The following is an 18,481-nucleotide window of genomic DNA, read 5'->3' on the forward strand; positions in this document are numbered from 1 at the left end:
AATGGACAAATTGAAGGAAGATGCTAGAGGAATATCTGTACACGGAATGAGAATTAACAATCTGAGATTTGCAGATGACATTGTTATTATTGAAGAAGACGAAAGAAAACTACAAAAAACACAAACTGTTAAATGAGGAAGGGAAGAGATTTGGACTTGTTATGAACTTAGAAAAATCAAAGACAATGGTATTTGGTGAGAAGAACATGAACAAAAGATACAAGCGGATGGAACTGATATAGAAAATGTAGAACAATTCACATATTTGGGAAGTAAACTGACATATGACTTGGACTGTAAAAAAGAAATAAAGATCAGGATTGCAAAGGGAAATCTGAAGGCCATGGATAACATCTGGAAAAGTAAAATGATCAGTCTGCAAACAAAACTAAGAGTACTGGAAACATGCATCTTCAGCGGTGTACTGTACGGATCTGAAACGTGGGTAATAAATAAAGAATCAAGAAAAAGAATTTTGGCATTTGAAAGAACTTGTTACAGAAAGATTCTAAGAATAGGATGGGTACAGAAAATCACAAATGAAGAGCTCTATCAGAAGATACAACCAAAATAGAATCTAATGCATAAGATTATAAAATGGAAGCGGCAATTATTTGGACAGATCTGTAGAATGAATGAGGACCAGAAGATAAAGACATTTATGTTTAGTATTTTGGATGGTTTAAACAGAAGAGGTAGACCATACAGAGAATGGATAGACGATATAAAAGACTGGTGTGGAATGGGTGTACAAAAACTGTGACACTGTGCACTGGAAAAAGAAAAGTGGAAGAAGATAGTGAAACAGGCATCAGACATCAACAGGCAGTGAGCCCGTGGTTTGTGATGATGATTAAGGGAAAGGGCCACTACCCAGACCGGTTTCGCCCTTTATTGAGGTCTCATCAGTGGGAGCCAGACCCAGAAGTGGTGATACTAAGGCAGAAGTAATGGAGAAGTCATATTTACCTATACAAGTTGCCAAAAGGTGAACTGCCTTATTATTAAATTACTCTGGAATTAGTATCACCACTTTTGGGTGTGGCTCCCACTGACAAGACCTCAATAAAGGTCGAAACCAGTCTGAGTAGTGGCCCTTCCCTTAATGCATAGCATTATGCATGTCCGTAAGAAGATGTGCTTTGCATTATGGGAGATACTGAGACAAGGAATGATGAGAGCTTGGTCCACCTTTACCACGAGTTGCTTCAGTCCTGAAGATGCTTCAGGCGCAAACTTTGTTTGCTTACACTTGGATAAAGGATTAAACTAAATTTATTATAGTCTAACTAAGTGGGGAAAAACTTCCAATTTCTCATTTAGTATAATTTACTTTGTAACCAGGTAGTAAAACTTTCTATAACTATCATATACAAACAATATTACTAGTTATTACATAAAACAACACGTGTCTTTTCCTGAGATGTTTCCCAAAGTTTGGTGCTTTGCAACCGTCAGGTGGATTATTTAATAAAATAAAATAATCAATTTTGTACAATTAATTATTAATTAAAAACATTCATGTGATGCTAAATATTAAAAAACTCATCATCATAGCAGCAAGCACATATCTATAATTAGATTTATCTATAAAAAGAGTTAATAGATCAACTAAATATTGTGTGACCAAATGTAATCTGTAACACAAGTGTGTTCATATATGTAAACATAATCTCTAGATAATTCAAAATCAAAAATCAGACTCACCTTTACTGGGTGACTCATCACTATGGCTTTCACAAAGATGATCTGAAATGATGTGATTAATGGTTTCCTCCAGAGACATTCTGTGATGCTTAAAAACTTTATGTTTTCTTCTGGGGGAATATTTATCACTATGTTTTGACTTTGCTTCTAAATGCCTGTCCTTTTTCTGTAAATTCATAATTCTTTCTCTTTCTTTCGTTTTTTTAGTTAAACATATAGGTAAAGTATCATCATCGTCAGAATCAAAATTATCATCGGAGTCTTCTTCATTCTGTCCATCAGGATATTTTTTCTTCTCACTCTGATATTTACTTCTTGTTTCTTCACAGTCTCTATTACAAAACAAAACAAAATCATGCATTAACATTTAACATGTACTTTTTCTTCCTCTTTCTCTCTATAACATACACACACAAATGTATGTGTTACCTATTGCCAGCAAAGGTTGGTCGATTGGTAGAGCCTCTGCTACTAATGGCTCACACAAAAAGTTAAACAAGTTTGAGCACGGCTAGTAGTTGGAAGGTGATCAATCATTCGATACTGTTGGCGCACTCTCCCTCGATGAGTCTTTGGACTCCCTGGAGGTGTCACATAATAATCTAGTTCTCAACATGCTTCCATGCCCAGATGAAACAGCTTGTTATAATAGCATATTTGCTATAAAAAGAACTTCCTTTAATACAGCACTGAGGATATGGGATTCAGGCAGAACTTTTCTGGTGGTTCGTCGCAGTTAATGAGTTCACTACAGAAAAGTTTGTTGCAGTGACAGTTGACTATATCATGTATTTGTAGCCAGATAATAGAATCTTGTAGATAATAATAAATAAAAGCTAAGCTTTATAGTTAATTGAGCTACCCCCCCCCCTATTGTGTATGTACCCATACACAATAGCTCAATACCCATACTCTTAATAAAGGATTGAATGCAATTATATAATTGTGTGTGTGTGTATATATATATATATATATATATATATATATATATATATATATATATATATATATATATGTGTGTGTGTGTGTGTGTGTGTGTGTGTGTGTGTGTGTGTGTGTGTGTGCGTGCGCGCGCGCGCACATGTGTGTGTGTGCAGAAAGTATTTTACCTTGGGTATAATAAATATTAAAAATACCAAGCTATTTTAAACATGGTTTTACTCCATTTCCCAAGTAAGCAAACAGACAAACAAGTCAAGTTTGTGCCTGCAAGTGTTGCAAGTCTAGCTGATCCTGCACTTAGTGCAAGACCAAGGCAACTCATGGTAAAAGTAGAAATAAGCTCTGATCACTAATCTTAATATTTACCCTTATATATATACATATATATATATACATACATACAAAAGTATAAAATCCCTGCCTCCTAACACTACTTCCAAAAAATTAACTTATCGTTGTAAGAAGATACAATACTCGCAAAAAGAATTCGAAACAAAATCAAAAATTTACTGAAAGCAGTTACTTCTTGGCCTTCTGAAGTTGTGAAAAACTAAGTGCTGCACCATTCAAGACTAATGAGAATATACGGATCCCTAAAATCCACAAAATAGCATGCCACTGAGACCAGTATTGGAAAAAATTGACAGTCCTTATTACCTAACCAAGAAATCAACAGCAACACTAAGGAAGTTGAGAGGTATTTCCTCCCAACTTCCTAATCAACACTTCATTACACAAATGAAGGACTTCATTTTATATGATCTATTAGCCAGCTTTGACATCTTTCTTTAATGCTAGTAAGTGACACAATTTTTCTTTTACACAACAAATTTATGCCCAATATTACAGCCCATATGCTATGCTCTGGTAGCTTCATTTGATAAAACTTCCATCCTCAAAAAAAAGGATGACAATGAGGTCACTACTGTCTTCGAACCCCATCCCAAAATTTTTTTTTTAGGGAAACATCTGAGAAGAAAGCTCTTGAAACTGCAAATTTAAAACTTAAAATGTTTGGTTAGATATGGCAATAATTCTTGATTATTGCACACGGCTAGCAAACATTGACTGGTTTCCTCAGCCCTTTAAAAAAATAACATAGGTGCATACGAGTCATGATTGAAACAGCAAAATAAAATTTCACACCGTCCTTGTACACCTCATAAGTTGCCTTCTGTCTTCCATTTAGTGTATATCCCAAACCAATGTATACTGATCAATTTCTACATACAGACTCTTATCACCACCATACACAATAAATATCCTCAAAAAAAGTGATAACAATCTGTCCCAATGAAATGAAACCAATTACAGAGAATTATATCCACCTTCTTAAGGAATTAATATAATGAAAAGAAAATTAGTAATATACAGAACAAAAAAGACAACACCAAAACAACAACAAAAACAATGAATTCAGCAAAGCTATATCTATTTCTTATATTAAAGATCTGTTCAATAAAATATTATTATTTAGGCCTCCAAGGAGTCAAAAGACTCATCACGAAAGGTCTTTCCTAGGAAACACAAGTCTATCAAGACTCAACGTGGTAGGTTCTACCTAGGAAACACAAAAGTTCATCATACCACTCCTTAAACTCATTGACCGATCTTGCTCTCACCATTCTATCAGGCAATGCATTCCACGGTTCAACCATCCTCCATGCCAAGAAACCACTCCTCATCCTCTTGCTCATAGTTTCCTTTCGTAACTTCCAGGGATGGCCCCTTGTCATCACTCCTTCCTGCTGTTCAACCAAGCGAAAGAACTCCACAGTGTCAACCCTGTAACCACCTCTCAACAGTTTAAAAGTCTCAATCATATCACCTCTCTTTCTTCTATCCACCAAAATCTGCAGTCCACATTCCCTCATAACTATCATTGTACAGTCCTGAAACCATCTTTGTTATCTGCCTTTGTACCCTTTCCACAGTTAATTTATCCCCTTCAAATCCTGGGGACCAAATCTGAGACAACAGTGTAAGTGTGGTCTGATCATGGTCTCATACAACGGAATGATAACTCTTATCTCTGCAGGTGAGCATCCTTCTCATTATTGCAGCAATCCTTTGTGTTACCTTTACCACCTTTGCAATATGGCATTTGAATTTCAAGTTTCTATCAATCATTACTCCAGATCTCATGTCTCCCCTACTTCCTCCAGTATATCTCCTCCAATAGAGTATGCAGCATCCCACTGATGTGTACCAAACCTCAAGACCTTACATTATGCTGCATTAAACCAACAGTCTCCATTCATTTGTCCATCTGTCTAACTTATTCAAATCCTCTTGCATGACTACCACATCTGCACTATTACTAATAACCCTTCCCAGCTTCACATCATGTGCAAACAACTGAACATTCCCTTGCAATCCACTGACAATGTCATTAATATAAAGGTTAACCAATATAGGTCCCAGTACTCAGCTGTGTGGAACCCCACTTGTAACTGCCTCCTTGAAACTGCCCCACCACCCATATCTAGAAATTTAAAATACTACATTACAACTACCTTTAAATCTCCTATCAAATTAAAGCATTTATACAGTATGTCCAAGGGTCTAGGAGAATAACAATTAAATGTATCTGTTAACTTTCTGTATGCAAATGACACTGGATGCAAAGAACTAATCTTTAAAGGTACCAGTGGCATGACTATACACAATAAATGACATGATAATTGTAATTAACTTTAATGAAATGAAACCACGGTAATTAATTTTAATGAAATGAAAGTAGAAGGTTCCAATCCCTTATATTTCTGGCATCTCTGAACCGATTGGTAGAATTTTGAAGAAGTATCAACTCATCCACACATATTTTCTTATCAACAAAATTTCTCATCTGTTGCCACCTACAAAAGACAAACTGTCACCTCTATCATTAGCTGGCATTTACTAGATTACATTTACTATTAATATAACATACTTTGTGCAGACAGGCCTTTCTGTGGAAAAAAAAGAATTAATGAACATCAATATTACATTGAATACATGAAACCTCAAAAGTCTGGTCTGGCACAACATAGTATTGACACTAAACACAGTATCCATTGGGATGATGCGCGTCTTCTCCATAGAAGCAGGTTTAAATATGAACACCTTTCAAAGAAAGTTGCAAACCCTTTTATGTCAACCAAATCTGAATCGGAACGATTGTCTCTCCCCCCTCCCGCCAAAAAAAAAAGTTTGAGAGATTCTTATCTTAGGTCATCATCATCAAATTCCTACCATGTACCCTCAAGGGATGTATAGGATATGATAGCACTACATGAAAAAAATTACATCATTACTAACTTCCTATCTACAATTTTCCTCCAAATCAGTCTGTTACTTATCAAGACTCCAACATTATCAGATCTTCTATTTCTATCATCTAAGGCACTTTGTACCATATCAGTCCACCTATATCTTGGTCTTCTTCTGAGTCGTTTTCCTGCCAACCTGGCAGGAAAACGACTTCTTCACCCATTCTGTTTAAGTGACCATACCACCTGAGATTAGCTCTGCTAACACATTCCTGCATGCTGACAATGTCAAGTTCTTTCCTAATATCCTCGTTTTTAATATGATATTGCCATTGATGCCATCTGTTCACGCCTCTAATCTTTCTCAGGACTCTCATATCTGCGGTCTCTAGTCTTTGGTCAAGTGTTTTACTTCTGAAACAGCTCTAAGATCCATAAGTTAAAACTGGTTTGAACACTGTCTTGTATACAGCTAATTTAGTGTTCCGAGTAATTTCTCTCTTATTCCATATGAATTTATTCAATTGACTTCCCACCATACCAGCTTTGCTGATTTTGTTGTCTATTTCTATATTTAATTTACCATCTTCACCAAAAATCGTGCCTAAGTAGCTGAAATGTTTTACTTGTTCCACAGGTTCTCCATTCACAACACAGTTGACATTTTCAATGATTCTGCCTATTTTCATTGTCTTTGTCTTGCTGACCTTCATACCATATCAATTACAACAGTTATTCAATTTAGTAAGAGAATCTTGCAGACTTGTAGCGGATTTATTTAGAAGTATAACATCATCCACATTAAGCAAAGAGCTGACATTAACATCTCCAATTTTGATATCATGTTTAATTCCACTTTCCTTCATAATGTGATCCATATAGATAATGAATAACAGAGGGGGTAATGTACATCCTTGTCTCACTCCAGATTTAACATTAAACCATCTTCCTGTACTTCCTTCAATTCTAACTGTTGACTTACAACTCAAATAAAGACTAAGTATTGCTTGATATAATACCCTATTGACACCATATAACTGTAGCGTATTGAATAGCTTCTCTCTTGGCACCTTGTCACATGCCTTTTCCAAATCAACAAAACTTAAATACAGATCTTTGTTATATTCCCATGCTTTCTCGACTATTTGTCGTAAAGTGAAGATCTGATCCTGACAGCCACTATTTGGCCTGAATCCAGCTTGTTCTTCACCCAGCATTTCTTCCACAATTCTTCTCAATCGTTTCTCAAGTATACTTGCATAGATCTTGCCAGGAACACTTAGTAGGGAAATACCTCTGTAATTCTCACATTCAGTTTTATTTCCCTTTTTATATATGGGTAATATGAGAGCTCTACTCCAATCATCAGGAATTCGTCCCTCTGTCCAGGCTTTCTCAACTATGCAGTGCAGCCACTGTAAGACTTTTATACCACTGTACTTCAGCATTTCTGGTCGAATATCATCTACTCCTGCTGCCATTCCACATTTCAAGCCTTTGATGGCTTTTTCTACTTTAAGTATGGATATGTATTTCTGACTGCATGCCTGGTCAGTGTTTTTTTACCACTGTGATGTCATCACTTCTTGTTTCATTTAGCAGTTTTTAAAAGTAATTACTCAATACTTCAAGGATATCTTTTTCTTCCATTTTCATGTCACCTTTATCATCTCTAACTCCTTTTACAACACTCTTTCCTCTATTCCTAAGCTGCTTCAACAACATCCAGAATATTTTGCCACCTTCTTGATATTATTATTATTATAATTACGGCTATTTTGCCTGCTTTAGTTTAGGAGTGCCGCTGTGCAAAACAGCCGTAATTATAATAGTTTATTAAGAGGAGTAACATGGGAGTTTTCCCAGAAATAATATACATTCTTGATATTTATTTTCTATATTCTTGTCAAAGTCCTCCCATAACTTTTGTTTAGCTAGTTTTACACAGTGTTTAGCATTCTTGCATTTGTCTCTGTATTCTCTAAGAGCAAAAGCTGATTTATTTGCCAGGAACTTTTGATATGCTTTCTTCTTTTCCTTCACTGGCTCTTTAACTTCCTGTGTCCACCATGGATTTCTAATTTTTCTACCCTTGCAGACAACTTCACCAGATGCCTCTCTAGCTGAATCAATCAGGGGTTTCTTCTGCCAATGAATCTCCAAGGTTTGATTCCTGTGATCAAACTCTTTCATTTTTTCTTTAATAATCTTCATGTATTTTAGTCTACAGTTCACATCAGAGAGCTGCTCAACTTTTATTCGCTTTAAAATTTTCTTACATGTTATTCTTTTCAATATGAAATTCAATTTTATCCTGCTCAAGACTAAATAGTGATCACTTCCAATTTCAAATCCTCTGTACACTCTGGTGTCCTGCACCAGGGAGAAAACATCACTATCAACAATAACATAGTCAATGAGACTTTTCTTATTCCTTACCTCTTCTCTCCATGTGAATTTGTGCACATTTTTATGTTGGAACAAGGTTTTAGTAATAACCAGTCCATGTCCTGAGCAGAAATTCAACAGATATTTGCCATTATTATTAGCTTTGCTCTTTTCTCCAAATTTTCCCAAAATATTTTTGTATGTCTCACAATCATTTCCTACTCTGCTATTTAGATCCCCAACAAGGACCAACTTTTCCTTTTTCATTGTGTCAGTTGCTTTTTCTAAAGCATCAAAAAATTCCTCCACTTCTACCTTAGTAGAACCTTCTGTGGGACCATAGACACAAATAAGTCTCAATGTCCAGTTCCCCTTTCTGATATTTGCACAAATCACTCTACTTGACACTGCCTGCCATTCAAGAAGATGAGCCTCATATTTTGTGTTGAATACTATGGCTACTCCTTCTTTTCTTTGATTGTCATTGCTTGAATATAACATTTTGTATTTATTGCTCAGAAAGATCTCACCAGTTTTTGTTTTTTTTTTTGTTTCAGTCACCCCTATTATGTCGATCTGGTACTTATCTAATTCCTCAGCTAGCTCCATTTCTTTGCCATTCAGGCTTCTTATGTTGATAGTACCGATCTTTAACTCTGGTGATGTGGAGTTGGGGTGTGTTTTCAGATTTGTTCTAGTAGCTGACTTTTCGCTGTTCACCCTGGTTCCCTGGAGAAAACAACGGGGGGGCCTTGTTTAACCAGGCAACGCCCCAGCCGGCATGAAATTTTGTCATGTTGTATCATCATTTTTTATTTTGGTTTAACCAATAAGAATACAATTTGGTCGGCTAAATCCCAAATTGCCAGCCCATCCTCGTTCATTCAGTATCCAAGTAGATACCCAACAGGGTGCACCACGAGAAGGTGAGGATTGGACATTAGGTCAGAAGCCCTGGTTGGTTCTCGGCATTCCTTTAAAGGCTATGTGGAGGTCTCCTCTCAGTTATACAGCTTTGACCCTTTTGCTTAAGGGTCAAAGCTGTATAACTGAGATTTATTAATATTAATTTCTAGCATGTGGCAACAGTTTTTAATTGGTAAACCACTGACTGCTGTATGTACCTTGTATTCTTGTTTCTTTGATTTGCTTGTTTCTATGCACTGATGATGTATTGTTATTTTCAGTACAAAATATTTGTATTTTCATTTCATTCAATTTAATTACTGTGGTTATTGTGTAATTTATTGTTTATGGATGCAAAGAGAATATAAAAAAAAAAGGATATCTACTTTATCCAACATTGGAAAATGGGCCCTTTCCAATTATGCTCTGGGATATACCACAGGAATAATTGGAAAGGCACACCACTCTTAACGAACTTGGCAGGGAAAAAAAAAAAAAAAAAAAAAAAAAATCAATGAAGACATGAGAGACCGTGATAAACAAGCAAATGTAAACCTGAAGAATGGTCTCAAAATTTATTGTTTTGGTGAGCACATATACAATCCCGACAACAATGCTCATCATTAGATTGTCTAGTGTACCAAACTACAGTAACACTAATCTCTAGAAATAAAAATAATGGAAATCATCTTTGCTATTGGTGACTTTAAAGTAAAAATAAAGTAACTTCGATAAAGAATGGTAAACAGGAGAGCAAAGTTTTTTCAAAGGACCCTAAGCAAGAATACTTACTAGTATATATGTTAACATTAGATAACATACTTGTTATCTTATTTTAATGTAATCTGTTTTTTTCCCCCCTCCGGATATATTTTAATTTAATTCTATAACACGATACTGCACGCATATTGAGATTCCATTGTAATCATGCACCCTAACTGTATGTTATTCCTAGTATTGTTTGGATTAACTTTACTGATGATGTCCTATGATACTTAGGATGAAATATTTACTTATTACAACTTATTACTGTGGTTATTACGTGTGTTTGTTTAATCATTAACCTGGTAATCACTCTAACATGAAAAGGAAGATGGGATCTGACAGGATTCTAAACTGGAGGTTGTTTTGCAAATTCAAAGGGATGGGTTAACAAAAGAAACCACACTCTAAAGACTTGTCATATCAAATGGAGAATGGCTCACCATCATATATCAGAATCTGACATTTGACATGGTGGTACTGCTGAGTCTAAGAGGACAAGGGTGACCCATGGTATACTGCAGAGCTCTTTACTTTTGGCAGTTAATTATTATTTGTTATAATTATTATTAGTTGTTTAGCATGTACACATGTATTAATAATACTGGAGAGGACTTCAGTATGATACAGTTATTTGCTGATGATGGGCTTTTTCCACAATGAGTCCTCGGAGGAGAATTCATAATAATAATAAAATTATATAGGCTAAATGTAACGTGGAATCATTTTTTACATTTATGATGATTTATGTGTGGGAATTTATATGGAAATTAGAGCAACTTATTCCTGTTGCTCTAATTTCTTTGAGATTAGAGCAACTTTGAAAATGAGAGTCATTTTCAAAGCCCATCTGAATTAAATCTGCTAATTTTTTTCTATAACTCAATCCATAAAATTTTCAAAAAATCTAAAGATGAATCTCTTCATACACTTTTTCATAAAACAGCAAATTCAGAATCTGTTCTCTAATGAGAAAATATATCAATATTCCAAGGACTAGAGCCTAAGAGGCTTCAATTTGGCAAGATTAGTAAAATATAATGAGAATAATAAAGATCCATTATCATTTTATAAATAAAAAAATGTATCATAAAAGTTTCAAATTTTACCAGAGAGTTTGAGAATTTATGGTTGAACAAGAGGTTAGCATAATCTGCTATCCAGCCAAAAGACTGTGGGTTCAAATTCAAGCGTGGGCATGGATATTTGTTTTGATTGTCAGTGGAAATACTAGTGGTGGAGGTGGTGGGAAGTAGATGGCATTGGTGTAGTTGCAGTTAGTTGTAGTTGGTGGATCAAGTGGTGGAGACGGAGAGCTGTGGAGTAGGTGTCCTCCCTCGATGAGTCTTTGGACTCCCTGGAAGTGTCACATAATAATGATAATAATAATATATTTATTAATCTTGCCAAATTGAAGCCTTTTAGGCTCTAAGGTATTAATATTTATATACCTACTGAGAGTTTATTTATTATAATTATTGTTATCAGAGACCTCCAGGAAATCAAGGATGAAGAATATAAACTCCCTGACATGGGACTGCTATAGTATTCTTCAAACAGAGTTTTTGCCATTTTAGGTTTCTGTTCTAAGCTCTAATGAGAACCAAGAGTTCAGAACTGTCAGGCCAGTAAAACCTAATCAATGTACTAATAAAAAAGCTCATAAAAATATATGGGCTCCAAAGTAGAGAGACTCAAAGTAGTGCAAGGCAAAGTAGTAATAACTCCTATACAGAAGGTTTATTCTCATAAACCTTCTGTATAGGAGTAAAATTTAAAAAATTTATGTTTCATTTATTTGGTTTTAAAATGATGACAGCTATTTAATATTCTCCCTAACTTTATCAATATCATTTGAACAATTTCATGGCTTGTTCATATTGATTTTTATGTTATAGGTTCATAATGTATAACACAAGCTTTTTAGAAGGAAAGAAAATCTATGTTTAAATAATATCTTTATACAACAAATGGACTACTGTGTATTTTGATATATTATAATGATGACTCTCATTCTTACAATCTTAACATTTTGAAGCAATGATTATACTTCCTAAATCACCACATTTGTTGAATAATTCATATAAATTGAATGAGCAATCTCTATGCTAAAACATGTTAAAATCAAATAAATTATGCATATTTTAGAAAAATTAAAAGGTGTGGTTTATACTTGTCGTGTAGATGCAAGGTCACAGAAGTTTCAGCTTGAAAAGGAATATCTGAAAGAAAAAAAAAAGTTAGATCAACATACAAAAATCTTTCAAAGTATAATTGTATTTGCTATTAAACTGTAAACAAATCTTATAACAGTACAGTGGTATCTCGCTAATCCGAACTAATAAAAACCGTGCTCGTTCAGATTAACAAAAAGTTCGGATTAGCGAATTTTCGCCCAACAGACAACAATAACTAGCATTTAACCAAAAATAATCAAATTCTAATGGTACATCAATTTAATTCTGTAAATAAATGTAGTATCTGATAGAAAAAAAGCTACTATACTGTAATGTAAAACTTAAAAAATAATACCATACACAAGTTTATTTTAGTAAAAAATTTAGTTTGTATGTACCTGTATTGTTGAGGATTCTGATTTAATAAAACTGCAATAAAAAAACTATCACTACATAACTTAATTTGTGTAAAAAATATTACTTTCTTGTACACAACCTACAAAAAAATTTCACAAAATAACACAAAAAAGTTTTTTTTTATTTCTTTGTAAAAAAAGTCACTGATTTTCTTTTGCTTCTTGAAAGCTAAACTTTTTTCGAATGCTTCTTCTCGTATCATTGAATGGCGTATCATTCTGCTTAGCCCATTCTATGCACACATTAAAACTGTCAACTGCCTCTTTGTGTTACTCTTTTTCCATTCCCTAACATCTATTTGTGAAATTTCAACATCTGGATTTATATTTTTAACCAAATTATGCACGTTTTGAATTTCCTCTTTTTTGTGTATCACCATATCTTGGTGATACACAATCTTGGTAAATTCAAGAAGGCTGCAGTTTTTTCCATGACGCTCGAATTGCTTCAGGTTCAATGGCTTCCCAGTAAACGTGAACACACAATAAATCATATAATCGAAAACATGAAAAAATACTCTACTATAATAATAATATAATAAATAATAATAGTTAAAATAATAATTATTAAATAAAAATAATAGTACACAATATAATAATACGTAATAAATAAAACTTTTTTTCTTTCAAACCCCAGTTCGGATTACTGGAGGGTTCGGACTAGAGGTTCGGATTAGCGAGATACCACTGTATGTTAATAATTTAGTATACAGTGCTGAATTCAATAATAGCATAGAAAACGTTCAAAAACAATTATCATAAAGAACGGTCAAAAAATGCCTACATGACACAGTTGAAAGAATGATAGGATATTTCACTTTGCAACTAGAAAAGACCCGAGTTTGATCATCATAATGAGAGGAATATTTAAATGGGCTTCCTCAACTTAAGGCAAGGTGGCAGAAGCACTTTTCTCCCAAAAACTTGGGTTTTTCAACCTGAATACATGTAAACCAATCAGAGAACACACACAATTAACAAAAAAAAAAACTATTAGAAGATGGAGATGGTAGAGGACAAGATGCATGTGCGCGCGTGTGAGAGAGAGAGAGAGAGAGAGAGAGAGAGTGAGTGATAGTGTTTATTACAATATAATAATAAAAGAGATATTTTATCATCAGCTCCTGAAATATATCTGCAAGTTCAACACAGAACAAGGGATGCTACAATTCATATTTTAGTTTAATAGAAGAAACCAAAGTCTAGGAATAATAATTAACTTTTTTTAATTATTAAGTCAATATTTAGAAAGAGTAGTTGGTGTGTTGTCTAGGTATGGTGATGAGTCGAGACAGTGAGCAAAAATCATGAATGATATGGTAAGAGAGAGGGAAGTATAGGGAGAAAGAAGTGTAGTTTGATAAGGTGTGGAATGCATTTGAGGAGTACATGGAATTGTATAAAAGAGATGAGTAGCATTGAAATGGATCTGGTGTGAATCAACTGAAGAGTCTGTTCTTAGGATAAGAATGATATCCTGAAGTGAATAAAGATAGAAGGATATCATTATTCTTTTTTGTGTGATAGAAAACTGGGGAAGTGATGCTGATGTTAGCAGGGAAATTATGTCTGCACAACGGTTGAGACACAAGGGGAAAATAGTGATAGTGATTTTGAAGAAGTATGGTGTGAAGTGAAAGTTAACATTCGATGCTGCTATAGGCCAGGGAATGTGAAGAGTGGAGACAAAAATATTTACACACAAACTGACTAGTAAAAAAAGAAAAGAGTGATCATTACTGATGATTTTAATCAATTCCTTGAGTTCTTGAACAATTATCAGAAGCAATATGTAAGAACAATAAAAGGTTGAGTCTCAAATCTCATCACATCAAAGGATGTGAATGGGATGTCTAATCACACTCTAATTGTTAAAGTGATGATGAAACAATGACCTAGGTTGTAGTCAGTCATAGAGTTTCTGGTAGAAAATGACATCTAGAACTACAGAGAGAAAGAGAGATTATGAAAATGCTGAAGTATGGTGGTATAAAAGTCTTACAGTGGCTGCACTGCAGAATTCAGAAGGCCTGGACAGAGGAACGAATTCCCAGTGATTGGAGTAGAGCTTTCATAGTACCCATATATAAAAAGGGAAAGAAAACTGAATGTGAGAATTACAGAGATATTTCCCTAATGAGTATTTCTGGTAAGATTTATGCAAGTATACTTGAGAAACGGTTGAGAAGAATTGTGGAAGAAAAGCTTGGTGAAAAACAAGCAGGATTCAGGCCAAATAGAGGCTGTCAGGAACAGATCTTCAATTTACGACAAATAGTTGAGAAATCATGCGAATATAACAAAGCTGTGTATTTAACTTTTGTATATCAGGAAAAGGCATATGACAAGGTGCCAAGAGAAAAGCTATTCAAAACACTACAGTTGTATCAAACAATACTCAGTCTTTATTTCAGTTGGAAGTCAGCAGTTAGAATTGAAGGAAGTACAGAAAGATGGTTTAATGTTAAATCTGGTGTCAGACAAGGATGTACATTGTCCCCTCTGTTATTCATTATTTATATGGATCACATTATGAAGTGGTATTAAACCTGATATCAAAATTGGAGATGTTAATCTCAACTCTTTACTTTATGCAGATGATGTTACTTCTAAATCAATCTAATAAAAGTCTGCAAGATTCCCTGACTAAAGTGAATAACTGTTGTAATAGATATGGCATGAAGGTCAGCAATAACAAGACAGAGACAATGAAAATAGGCAGAAGTATTGAAAATATCAACTGCATTGTGAATGGAGAACCTTTAGAACAAGTAAAACATTTCACCTACTTAGGCAAAATTTTTTGTGAAGATGGTAAATTAAATATGGAAATAAATAACAGAATCAACAAAGCTGGTATGGTAGGAAGTCAAATGAATAAATTTATATGGAATAAGAGGAAATTATTCAAACACTAAATTAGCTGTATACAAGATAGTGCTGAAGCCAATTTTAGCTTATGGATCTGAAAACTGGGTTAGAAATAAAACATTTGACCAAAGATTGATGCCATCTATGGATCAAGAAATCCATAGAAGGCACCAATGGCAATATCATATTAAAAACGAGGATATTAGGAAAGAACTTGACATTGTCAGCATCCAGGAATGTGTTAGCAGAGCTAATCTCAGGTGGTATGGTCACTTAAACAGAACAGGAGAGGAAAGAATAGCAAAACCAGCTGCCAGGGTGGCAGGAAAAAGACCCAGAGGAAGCTCAAGATATTATTATTATTATTATGTAACACCTCCAGGAAGTCCAAAGACTCATCGAGGGAGGGAACCTACTCTACAACTTTCTGTCTCCAACCGCAACTATCTTCATCATTTACCGCCGACCACCACCACCATAGTATTTTCACAGACAAACATCGATGGCCATGGTGGGATTCGAACCCACAGCCCTTCGGCTGGAGAATGAATATGCTAACCACTCAGCCAATCAGGCCGGCATTGTTGGCCAAGTGGTTAATGTGGATATAGGTGAATTGATACAGTAAAAAGTGCCTTAGAAGACAGAAATATAAGATCTAATAATGTTGGAGTCTTTACAGGTAACAGATTGATTTGGGAGAAAATTTTAGATAGGAAGTTAGTGGTGATGTAAATTTTTCATGTGTACTATCATAATATTCTGTACAAACCTTGAAGATACTCATGAATTTGATGATGATGAAGTTTTATCGAGTCAGAAGATCACAGAAATCCTCAATTTACCCAGATCAACATTAACAATCCCTGTGTAGAAATCCAAAGTTGATAAATTCATTTTAATAATTCTTAAGAATTAGCAGTCCAATCACTTTTATGAAGACAACTTACTTGGAGGACACAAAAACATTACAGTTCTGAAATTATATTGTTTTTAAAAAAAAGGCAAAAAAGTAAAACAATAAACTACCTAATTAAAAGTAAACACAGTGAAAATTATTTAATTGTAAATATTTCATCCTAAGTATCTCAGGACATCAACAGTACAGTAGTTTAAAACAATAATAGGAATAACATACAGTTAGAGCACATGATTACAATAGAATCTCATTAAGCGTGCATAACATGTTACAGAAGTAAAAAATAAAAATAAATAAATAAAAAATTATTTAGCACAATTTAGTATGACAATTTCCCACACTTTAGGAATAGTAAGAACGTCGTTGCGTCGAACTCTTTTTACAACGTTCTTACTATTCTTAAAGTATGGGAAATTGTCATACAAAATTGTGTTAAATAATTTTTTTTTTTTTTTTTTTTTTTTTTTTTTTTTTACTTCTGTAACACGTTACGCACGTTTAATGAGATTCTATTGTAATCATGCACCCTAAGTGTATGTTATTCCTATTATTGTTTTAAACTACTGTACTGATGATGTCCTAAGATACTTAGGATGATATATTTACAATTAAATAATTTTCACTGTGGTGAATGTGCGTTTCTTTTAATTATGATCGCACTACAGGTTTCACTATTTAAAAAAAAATAAAATAAAATAAAAAATAAACTACCTGTTTGATATTCTGATGGTTTAGCAGATTTAGATGTGTCATCAACAATTTTCTGCATGGAAATGATATTTTGTTCTGTAATATCATAAGAAAGGGAAACCTGATAGAAAAGAGTAAGATATTATTGGCCTTTACAATAAGAAAATTTTATTCTAAGTAATAAAATTAACAAATCATAAAAGACAGAATGTGCCTGATACAATATGGTAAAACTAACAGAGAATTTGAAATTCCATTACTAATCAAATTGTATAAATTAAATATTGATTCAATTATTTAATTGTTTATTTATTTATTTATTTTTGTTGTTGTTATAATCTTCCATATAGTTGAGATAATATCTTAAGATGCATTTAGAAAAGATAAGGTGAGAATCTGGCTTTTCATCCTCCTGGTCACAAGATGAAAAGTGATACCAATAGCAGTATAATTTTATCCTAGGTGATAAATGAAAATTCAAATTATTTCATATCAAGAGTGGTCGATAACTAAAGTAAGGGTAGGTGCATGCGTGCATGCATGAGAAGATAACTAAATGATAACTTTCAAGTCTTAATATTTAATAGCATTTAATTGATAAAAGCACTACCTACTCTTATTGGGGAATAAAAGGTATTAGCAGATTTATTTATTTTTACTTTTATTATAATTAAGGATTATAGAAAACTAGACCTTCATCCTACTTTGATTTAAAAATTTATTACTATCACTAACATATCTAACAGATGGATCTTTATTTACAATCCTAGCATGTGTAATACACTTGACTCTTCAATCACTCTCTGTGTAAAAAAAATCTCCCCTCTTTACTAAACCTTTATAAAACTTCAAGGGTTGGTCTCATGTGTTCTCTTTCCCTCCACATTGTTCTTATTCTCCATTTCCTTCTGTATGAATGCTATGAAACTTGAACACTAACTTATACATATCACCTCTTTCCTTCCTATCCACTAAATGCAATTTACATTTCCTCAGGCCTCTCCAACACTCCTGACTTGATAAAGACACTCACCTCTGGAGTTTGCAAATCACAGGTGAAAATACATTCCCATTTTCCCTACATACTAGAACTCAACAACATGTCATGGACAAGTAATTTGGCTTCTTGAAATGCTAATTAATGTTCAGATAAGGCAGTTAATCCTACCTGTATGATGTATTATGGCTGTCAGTTGCACGTATTCTATTCAGTTTAATTCTTGTGTTGAAAGAAAAACCTGATTTTTCAGGAGTAAATACTCATCAACCTTCAAACAAAAAAAAAAGACCAGGTCTTTCCAACCAAAGAGCATCACAGAAACTGACTGGGCTATGGACAACAGAATGCAGAAAATAAAATTTGTGCTGGGCAGTTCATGTGTAGTATGACCAATGACCACCTCCTTATCACTACTTGTCAGTATACTCCTTATCACTGTAAGAATTGGTTGT

At 34.0% G+C, this 18,481-nt stretch overlaps 1 protein-coding gene across 6 annotated transcripts in view; it reads right to left on the minus strand.

The window, feature by feature from the left end:
* LOC150095552 (uncharacterized) overlaps positions 1-18,481 on the minus strand; it is a 486,687-nt gene that overhangs the window by 365,012 nt on the left and 103,194 nt on the right. For all 6 annotated transcript variants that reach the window (XM_090410226.1, XM_090410229.1, XM_090410228.1 and 3 more), the window contains exons 5-7: positions 17,051-17,150; positions 12,130-12,178; positions 1,708-2,039 (exon numbers count right to left, since the gene is read on the minus strand). In XM_090410226.1, coding sequence (XP_090266352.1) covers positions 1,708-2,039; positions 12,130-12,178; positions 17,051-17,150 — 481 coding nt within the window. The remainder of the gene's footprint in view (positions 1-1,707; positions 2,040-12,129; positions 12,179-17,050; positions 17,151-18,481) is intronic.

This window comes from Typopeltis vanoorti, chromosome 20, assembly GCF_054136105.1.
Source record: "Typopeltis vanoorti isolate ZY-2024b chromosome 20, IOZ_Tvanoo_1.0, whole genome shotgun sequence".
Lineage (NCBI taxonomy): Eukaryota > Metazoa > Arthropoda > Arachnida > Uropygi > Thelyphonidae > Typopeltis > Typopeltis vanoorti.